Below are 10809 nucleotides of genomic sequence, written 5' to 3'. Positions count from 1 at the left end.
GCAAGTTGCCAAGTCGTATGAAGGGATCATAGACTAATGGGAACAGTAAAATACATTGTATTAATTTAATATTTTTTATGCGATTGTTTGGTGTAGTTAAAGATCAAAATTTTAATAAATTTTAATAAAAATTGATTAAACTTTTGCTTGATATAGATAAAAATTACATTTTATATAGATTTGGTAAATGTTGATAAAATGTAGAGCTAATTATTCCAATGGTCACTGAAATTAGGTCCACGTCTTTGATTGTTCATTGAAATTTAAAATATCGAGTTTTGGTTACTGAACTTAGGTTCATGTCTTTCATTGTTCACTGAAATTTAAAATGTCGAGTTTTGACCACTGAATTTTGAAAAAAATATTGTATATTTCTCATTGAACTTTGAAAAATGTTGTATATTACTCACTGAATTTTGAAAAATGCTGTACATTACTCACTGTAAACTCGATATTTTTCATAGTTCAAAAGTTATGCTAGTGAGTAACGTATGATATATTCCAAAGTTCATTGGTCAAAAATTGACATTTTAAATTTCAATGAGCAATCTAAGATATGGACTCAAGTTCAGTAAGCAATCAAAGACATGGATTTAAGTTCAGTGACCAAAACTCGATATTTTAAATTTTAGTGATCAATAAAAAATATGGGCCTAAGTTCAGGGACCATTGGAACAATCGTGAATTCCATAACATATGTGGTTGAAATTAAATATTGGCTTTGATTTAGATTTTAATCATTCTTTTTAGTGAAACCAAACATGGACTAGACTAATCAAATAATGATATTTCTATGCATATGCAATAATTCTCCCTAATTGGTTTGCTCATTTAGGGTCTGTTCGATAGTGATTGAAAATTGATTTTTTGATCGTTAAAGAGAAAAGTGAGTCTTATCTGTGAGTGAAGAAGTAAAAAATGATAGATGAAATAATGAAATAACGATAAAAAATTTGATTTTTTGGAGTGAAAAATTGCTACCAAATGGGGGCTTAGATTGTACACGATAAAGAAAGTGAAAGGGATAAAAGAATTTATAAAAAAGGGGATTCCGTTGTTTTTAAAAATAATTATTAACTTTAATTTAATTTTATATTAACTCTTTAATCTACAACAAACTGAACTATGTGTGTTGTGAGTATTTGTATATTGAATAATGTTATTTAACATCATTAATATCAGAATATTAGTTTATACGGTATGATGTTATAAGTTCAATTAAAAGTAAAATTTTTTGATTTATTTAATTAAATTTATAATTAAATTTTATTAGTTCCATCATTTAAATTGGTGTTAAACTTAACAGTGTTACTCGGATGAAGTGCACTACATGTACAGAAAACATTTTTTTCAGAGGACTTACTGACCGCACATAATTCATGGAGTGAGTGGATATATTTTTTCAATATAAAACTCACATGGATCCACCATGCGAGTTTTCTGAATTTCTTTTCTGGAAACAAACAGATTTTTCCTACTCGGATAGGTTACACCAGCCTGGAAAATTCCTAAAAGCAAGAAAGTTGCGCAGGAGCTAAAAGTCAATAAAAATTGCAGTTGACTTGCGTCAATTACAAGTGGCCACGAGGGAAGTGATTCATTGCAAACGCGTAGGCGGCGTTAAAGGGTTTAAAATATTTAATTAGAAGTACAAAAGTGCCCCTTGACTTTTGATGAACTACTGTTTAATAAGATTTAGGCCCTGCTTGGGAGGGGTTTTGAAAATTGATTTTTTGATCATTAGAAGAAAGTGAGGTCCACCTATAAGAGAAAAAGTCAAAAATTATGGCTGGAATAGTAAAATAACGGTCAAAAATCAATTTTTTGCGATAAAAAATCCCTTCCAAACAGGCTGTTAATTTTGCTATGCCCCGGAGCATAGCCTAGTGGTGTAAAGAACAGAAGTGAGGTTATCTCACGCCTTGCCAGCAGCCGCAGTGTGGGGGTTAGATTCCTGAAGCATGGAATTGGACTCTTTGTAGGTGCAATGTACAGACAACTCTTGTTCCCCGACCTGCTGGGCACATCCCACGATTTACCTCCCTCACAAAACTCTAGGACGCAGGGCGGTGGGAACCCTCAAGATTGGGATTCAACCCTTTTTTTTTTTTTTTTTAAAGATTCAATTTTGCTATAATTTTGATATAAGTACAGGGAAGTTTGTTTCACAAATTTTTTTAATAGATGTCAAGTGTCAATACTACATTAATCTATTTTAATTTATATTTTTTCATCATCCAATTCAAGGAAGCCACATCTTTTCCAGTGAAATTTTCCTGTTAAACATCTCTGTACGTACGACATTTTTTCATTGATTTGCTGGAGTTGACTTTGCCAAATATTGATGAGAATCTCCTCAATTTTTTACATCACAAAACAATCAAGTCACATGATCATTACTGAATAATAAATTTGAAAGGTGTGTATTCTCGTTTGGCTCCCATTTTCTGGAAATGAGAACAAGTGAAATAATTTTTTTTGAAAAATGAGTGGTAGAAAATGAATGAAAAATTTTCAACTTACGTGTAATATTATTTTATGGAAGATTGTGTGATTAAAAATAGAAAAAGAAAAATGAAATATAATAGAATGAAAATTAGAGGAGCCAAATGGGGCGTAATGCTCTAATAAGCTATTTTTTTAAATTTTGCTTGAATTGCAAAAGTACAGATTTATATTAAACATCTTATTTTGTAGTTTAGAAATATATAAATATAAATTTTTATTGATAAGTTTGCATATGTTAATACTGTACTGTGTGTACATTATATATAAAGTATTAATTAATTATTAATAGGGTTAATTTCATAAATGGTCACTGAACTTATCAAAAAATTACAAAACGGACACTGAAGTTTAAAACTTTCAGTAACGGCCACTGAAGTTATATTTTCTTTCAAAAGGGGTCACTGAAAGACCGTTATGCTTTTCATTCAAACTTGAAGGACCAAAACAAGTTAAAATCAAACATTGTGGACCAAACCACTCTTTATGCAAAAAAATTTTAGTGACTGCTTCCAAGTCCATCTCCGGCGTCAGCGGATTCAAGGCCAAAATCGACCACCCTATCGTCTGATAAACCACTGGATTTTTGCACCACAAACACTTCATCATCTCTCCACAATCTTATGGCAACAAATAGCCTCAAACAATTAAAAATCAAAAGAATTTTCGGTTCAAAAAATCATACCCACGCACGATTTTACCTCCAATTCCGGCCAAACCACCATCACCCATACCAAAACTCCATCACAAGCTATTAGTACTCCCCAAGATGAGTAGGTTCACTGTCCCATATCATCACAAAACAATTTAAATCAAAATCTAAATAATACTAGTTTGAAGGCAGCAACAACGAATTTTCCTCTCCAATTTTCGGCCTCGGAATAAACAATTATGGCCGCACACCACCATTACCTTATACTCATCGTGGCAAACAAGATGCACATATGGGTCTTCACCAATTTACACCACCAGTTTGCCAATTTCTGGATTTTTCGCACTATGTCCGCTCGCGAGAAAATGAATTTCATCCATCAATTGAGGCTCCAATGCAACCTAATATACAAATCAACTTGGGGAAACTGACATTCAGGTTCAAAAGACACTGGATAACTACTCAATTGCAGAAATTACAACTCTGATATACCAAATTTTGGAATCAAACGTCACTGGATTTGAAGGTTTTTTGGTCGAAAATTTGCACCTGAGTTCCTCAATATTCTTTGGTTACGTGTTATGGTCCTTAAGTTTGAAGTAGAATCATTTTGGTAAATTTTGTGACCATTTGTACAAGTTTTTAAACTTAAGTGACCATTAGTGTAACCACCTGGAAGTTCAGTGACTGTTACTAAAAATTTTAAATTTCAGTAACCGTTTTGTAATTTTTTGTTAAATTCAGTAACCGTTTCTGAAATTAACCCATTATTAATAAAATAAATTAAAATGTAACTAATTGTAGATTTTTTTTTTCCTTAACGACATTATAGATGATACATAACTCAAATAGTGCTTAGATATATTTATGATACTCAAATATAAAATATGAAAACTTAATTATATTTTTATAACGTTGAAGTGTCTATGATATTACTAGTAAAGTGATGGTTATTTGTAATACTTTTATAATTAAAAAGATTGGAGTGCATCTAATATTATTAGAAAAGTGATGGGTATTTCTAATGCTTTCTCTATTTGTTTCTGAATTCATTAGTATAAATTTTACAAATTTGTGAGATGCGAGTACTAGAGCAATTATGCATTATTTTATAGGAAAAATTGCAGCAGTGGTCCATAACTTTTTCTTTTTTGCAGATTTTACCTTAACCTTCATTTTGTGCCAATGAAGGTCCCTTACCTTTTATAAATATGCACCTGAAGTCCATCTAAACTGAAACCGTCCAAAACACCGTCAGTTGATTGGAAAAATTCCTTGAACTATCTGCTATCAAGATAATTTTATTAGATGTTGATACATTTATGGACGATGTTTTTGGATGATTTTATTGGATGTTAATTCTTTAATTTTTCCAGTTATCTGACGGTGTCACAAAATGAAGGTTAGGATAAAACATGCAAAAAAATGAAAAGATTAGGGCTCGATGTTGCAATTTTCCCTATTTTATATCAACATGTTTGAATAGCTTATTTTCAAAACGTTTATATTATAATATAAAATTTGTTTTTGTCATTTGATTATATTTTAATTTGTTAGAAAGTAATTCATCATTTGACGACAACTTGAAATAAGATATGCCCTTTTATTGGTCCCACTATTTTCAAAATGAGCAATGCTATAAGTAAATATTTTTCTACAAATTGGTAAATTGACTATTGTTAAAAATAGTTTTTAGCAACAGCAAAATTGCAGGAAAGCAGCTATATCTATTTTGTTAAAAAAAAATTGGCACTTGCAGATTAATTCTTTTAATATACATTTTTCTTGATCTTGTTTTCAATCACACATTTTTCAATAAAATAATATTACACTCAAATTCAAAAAATTTCCTTATTTTTAACTATATATTCTCCATCAAAATATTATTTTAAAATACATTTTTGACAAACTACTCATGGTCATCCAAAGGTTGTAATTGTTTGAAATTTCCGGGGCATTATTATTATTATATTATTATTTTTATTTTTCAAAGAACCAGAAAAGGGAGAACGCGTAACATAATTGGAAAGTGGATTTAACATAATAATAATAATAATAATAATAATATTTATTTATTATTATTATTATTATATTTTTTTTTCAAAGAACCAGAAAAGGGAGAACGCATTACATAATTGGAAAGTGGATTTAACATAATAATAATAATAATAATAATAATAATAATATTTATTTATTATTATTATTATTATATATTTTTTTTCAAAGAACCAGAAAAGGGAGAACGCGTAACATAATTGGAAAGTGGATTTAACATAATAATAATAATATTAATAATAATAATAATAATAATAATATTATTATTATTATTATTATTAACGCGTAACATAATTGGAAAGTGGATTTAACATAATAATAATAATAACCAGAAAACGGAGAACGCGTAACATAATTGGAAAGTGGATTTAACATAATAATAATAATAATAATAATAAATATAATATTTATTTTTTTTTATTATTATTATATATTTTTTTTCAAAGAACCAGAAAAGGGAGAACGCGTAACATAATTGGAAAGTGGATTTAACATAATAATAATAATATTAATAATAATAATAATAATAATAATATTATTATTATTATTATTATTATTATATATTTTTTTTTCAAAGAACCAGAAAAGGGAGAACGCGTGACATAATTGGAAAGTGGATTTAACATAATAATAATAATAATATATTATTATTATTATTATTATATTTTTTTTTTCAAAGAAACAGAAAAGGGAGAACGCGTAACATAATTGGAAATTTAACAGAATCTCCTACCCTAAACCGAGAATAATGACCTATTTATTTAGCAGGGGTTCCGCGTACATAACAGCTAGCAAGCACTCAGAACTTCGTCAAACGCAGAGAAATATAAAATGTCAGGCTACCCCCCTCATCAACCACCCTCTGGCTACCCTTACGGTGCGCCACCTTCTTCTCAGTCATATTCCTCCGCCCCATATGGTGCGCCACCGCCAGGTCCACCACAGACAGGTCAATCCTCTGCCTACACCCCTTACTCCGCCCCTTCAGCTCCTCCATACAACAATCCCTCCGCCCCCCACAAACCACCAAAAGATAATTCCTATTCTCAGCCCTCTGCCCCCTATGGTGCGCCTGCACCACAATCTTACGGTGGTTATCCTCCGCCACCCTCTGCGCCGTACGGAAGCCCCTTTGCTGCTCTCGTTCCCTCTGCTTTCCCTCCCGGCACCGACCCTAACGTGATAGCGGGCTTCCAGATGGCTGACCAGGATGGCAGTGGGTTTATTGACGATAAGGAGCTCCAGAAGGCGCTTTCGACGTACAATCAGAGCTTCAGCTTGAGGACTGTCCATCTTCTCATGTACATTTTCACCAACACCAACATCAGAAAGATCGGTATGCACGCTCTCTCTCTCCCCCCCACATCTTTATGTTCTAACAGAAAAATTTTGACCCGAACAAGTCTCCTAGACCCTACCAAAGATTAATCGATGCTCGAGCCTGAAAAACGCCTCATGAAATGATTAGAATTTGAGATCATAAAATGAAACCCTAATCTGTAGAGTTACAGTTGAGTTCACGTTCTATATTGAAGATCATTTTAATTTATTTCTAAACATTTAAATCAAACCCAGATGCAGCTAATAGTTTTAGGGATGGGGACGATTAGAATCTGTTCTGTATGAAATTGGGGGTACAAGCATGAAATACTATACAATAATGCAGCAGTGGTGTTTTTTTATTTTTTATTTTCTTGGTTGTAGAATATTTAATTTTGTGCATGAAAAGTGGAGTTGTGGTGGTTGCGAACTTCAGCATTTGGGTTGAAATGTTAGAGCACAGGTCGGACTCGAATTTCAGCAAATCCCTGCAGTGGCGCGAAGTTTCTCGTATCTGCTAGCCAACAACTTGTAATTGCACTTCTTGGTATTGAAAACAGGAGAATTATTGAGAATATTGAAGTACTTAACTTTCGGGTACTATTTGCTCATAGTAACCTATGGCAAAGTTCAGTAGGTAAAGAGTAACTAATTATTTAGAATATTGAAGTACTTAAAATAGAAACAGGATTTACGAGAACCATCCAACTTTATTTTTATAAAACAAAGAAACACAAGTACCAAAATGTGAAGAGTCAACAAATCTATCTGTTGCCTCAACGGTGCATCTATTATTCTACATATTCTAAGTCACCAACACTTAGAATATATACCAATCCACGGTAGGAGTTGACACCCCCAACTGCTGGCTCAGTTTTCACAGATTGGGTTGGAACTGTCCCAACACTTGACCACAATGCATAATTGCCTCAAACTACCATTGCATGTCCCGCTTCTATAAAAACAGCATCTTATCCATAATAGTTAGAGACCAATTTTAAATTTAGAGGAGAAGTTTTTATACACTCCAAACATGCTCCTAATTTTGGCTCTTTATTTATTTTTTCAGTAAACATTTATTAATTTCTCATCATCTTTTATTTAATATTTTTTATATGTCCATGACTAATCAATTCAAATATGATTTGAATAATTTAAAAAGCAGAGTATTAAAATCCTCATTAAGGGCCGTTTCATTCCTATTCTTTGACCACAAAAATGAAAAATATATTTGACTTTCTATCTCTTGTGTTGGGTCCCGTAATGACTATATTTTTCATTCTCTCTTAGAAAAATAGGAATCAAACGGGCTCTAAACGCGCATCTTGTATTTAGATAGTCTTTTGGTGGTGCTTTTAAAGGTAATCTTTTAGGATTGGGAGATGCCATCAGTTACTTTATCTCTACATTTTGCTTTGGTTAAATCTTGGAATGTACTTTTATTAAAGAATTTGATTATTTTATGGATCAATATTTTACATTAAATTATTGAACTTTAGACAAAACCATCAACTTAGGAATGAAATTTTTGTATGCATACTAGCACTATTTGCAAAAAATGGGATTCAGGGAATTAGGAGGGCCAATATAACACATAGCTCTAAATAGGAACTCGGACTTCTTTGAGAAAATTAGGATCCATTTCCACAGTTCTCGTGTTTCAGTTGATTATATCGATGCGTTCTACCCAGTAACTTGTAGATGAATCTGTGCATGGATGTTCACCTTAAGAGCGATGTTTCTACATGCTTTTTAGTCCATTCCCAGCTAAAGAAGATGCACTGGAAGTGGTAATCCATGCATCAGAAGCAAGGGCGGAGCTAGGATTAAACTTTACGGTGGGCTACTAATATAAATTTTATAAGCATCGATAATTGGAGAAAATTATATTTATTTAAAAGTAAACACACATGACACATCTAGTTATGTGAACATAGTGAACTTTAACCCTCAACATGTGTAAACTAATATAATACATTAACTTGAGGACGAAAAAGTATATGAAAAATACATCTAGGTACATATGATTAGATTTTAATAAGACCAAAATTGACTAAATTAGCTGTAATTTAACTAATTTGTCTGACTCAAGCTTAATTTAATTGGTTTTTTGAGGGGGAAAAGATCCCACCTTTATACAATTAGGTATTCACCGAGGCTTAAAACTCAAAAATTGTAGCATAGATATTCTCCATAATTTAAAATCTAAAAGGTGAAAAAAAAAATCAGCAATCTAACAATTCAAAAATAATTTACAATCCCACAACAAATCCAACAATTCAACCTAATTTAACTAATCCAAGAATAAACAATTGACCGACTCAAATCATGGAAAAGATCCAAAGAGTAGAATACATGGATATTATTTGAAGGACCTTATTACATGTACATCAAATTTTACATAATGGGGTATATAATACAACTTGTCACTTTATCATATGTCAATTTAAAACAAGTTCTGCATCTAATATTTTCCCTCCATATCAGTTTATGTAACCCCTTATGTATCACTTTTATGTACAAGTAACTTAATCTTTATTTGAAACATGCCTCTTAAATTCCTGTTAAAGAGTTAGCAATATTAAAGCCATTCCCAGGCATTTCATTATGGCTTGGGCAAGACTGGGCTATAGCCCAGGCCTGCCTCCCCCGTTATCCGCCATTCAGAAGGAAGATGTCATATCATTTAATTGTGACAATTGCCTTGACACTTCAATGGAGTAGCCTTGAATTAGTAAATTAAAGACTTGGCAAGGGTATGAAGTAATACTTATGTGATTGTCAAGATTCTACACGCCTTTAGGGCTTCTAAGATGCAGTTGTAGAAAAAAGTTAGTGTTATTTGGGATGGTATATGGGCATTTTCATTCTTTTTGTTCTATTGATTTTGGTTGAAGTGTAGATAATCACACAAACAAGAAGAAGAAACTGAGCCTAGTGCTCAATAATCTCATAAGCAAGATGAAGAAAATGTAACTCAGTATTTGATTGTGGGGTTGATTTCGAGATGGAAATTTGCTTTGTTGATTGCTTGGTGTTAACAAGTAGTGCCATTATAGTTTGAACTACATACGAGTTGCTGAATTGTGGAAGAGATAATGGGATAGTTTCCTTTTGATCTGTTTGTTTATTTGGATTTGTGCTCTTTTCGTGACTTTTTCTTCTTGTGGTGTTGATTTGTTGCTATTCTTTTAAACAGGCCCAAAGGAATACACTCAAGTTCATTATAGTCTTCAGAACTGGAGGGTAAACTCCAAAATCATTTTACTTTGATCTTTTCATAATAATAAATAATTTCCCTGTGTATCCATCCAATCTTATTATCTTTTTCATTCTTGTAGGCAATTTTTGAGAGATTTGACAGGGACAGGAGTGGGAAAATTGATTCGGCAGAACTAAGAGAAGCTCTTCTCAGCCTTGGATTTTCGGTATCACCTATGGTTTTGGATTTGCTGGTTTCCAAGTTTGATAAAAGTGGTGGGAAAAACAAGGCTATTGAATACGACAATTTCATCGAGTATGTTTGACCTATATCTTTTATGCTACATTCCATGTTATGTGACGGTGAGTATATCTGACATTTATACTAATTTTCTCTCTGTGTTCTACCCCTTTCTACCACCAGGTGTTGCCTCACTGTTTCGGGACTGACTGAAAAATTTAAGGAGAAGGACACTGCATACTCTGGCTCAGCAACTTTCACTTATGAATCCTTTATGCTAACTGTTTTGCCTTTCCTCATTGCTTAAGAGTTGTGGTTTTCTCCATTTAATCCTCGAATATCCTGTTTGTTTTGCTGTATTTGGTTCCCCATGCGACTTTAGCCACTGGTGAGCGACTTCGTGTAAGACCATGATGCTATATATTGTTATTGGTGCCGCCAGATTCCGCACGTTGCTCGTGCTATTTTCTTGTAATTTCGGTTTAAGTAATATGATAAATTTTCTGTTTAGTTTCAATTAGTCTCACTGAATCCTTCCGTTCTTTTTGTTTCTTGGGTTGCTACTGTAGACTTGTTCATCTTTTCCTAGAGGGTCGTGCTTAGTGTACATAAAATATTTACATAGGGGTGTCAACCCTCAGATCTGGACAACCCTATTTACATGTTTTATGTACACCAATAATTTTTCTTTTCTAAATATAGTAGTTTTGAAGTGAAATACTAAAAGCCTTACCATCAACTTGTATCTTCAGTTTTAATTGAGATGAATGATGAAGTTCAAGTTCCGAAGTGTAGATCGCTCTAGAATAAAACCCCACGGTGAATTGAGAGAGGT

At 32.4% G+C, this 10809-nt stretch overlaps 1 protein-coding gene across 1 annotated transcript; it reads left to right on the top strand.

Moving 5' to 3' along the window:
- The first annotated feature begins 5981 nt into the window (after positions 1-5981).
- Positions 5982-10497, top strand: LOC111403868 (probable calcium-binding protein CML49). The gene is made up of 4 exons (XM_023032504.1): positions 5982-6548; positions 9732-9778; positions 9874-10049; positions 10158-10497. Exons 1-4 carry the CDS (start codon positions 6044-6046, stop codon positions 10279-10281), a joined length of 852 nt encoding a protein of 283 aa, XP_022888272.1. The 5' UTR covers positions 5982-6043; the 3' UTR covers positions 10282-10497.
- Positions 10498-10809: the final 312 nt, after the last annotated feature.

The sequence above is a fragment of the Olea europaea genome, chromosome 11, assembly GCF_002742605.1.
Source record: "Olea europaea var. sylvestris chromosome 11, O_europaea_v1, whole genome shotgun sequence".
NCBI lineage: Eukaryota > Viridiplantae > Streptophyta > Magnoliopsida > Lamiales > Oleaceae > Olea > Olea europaea.
This window is presented reverse-complemented; position numbering and strand designations above follow the sequence as displayed.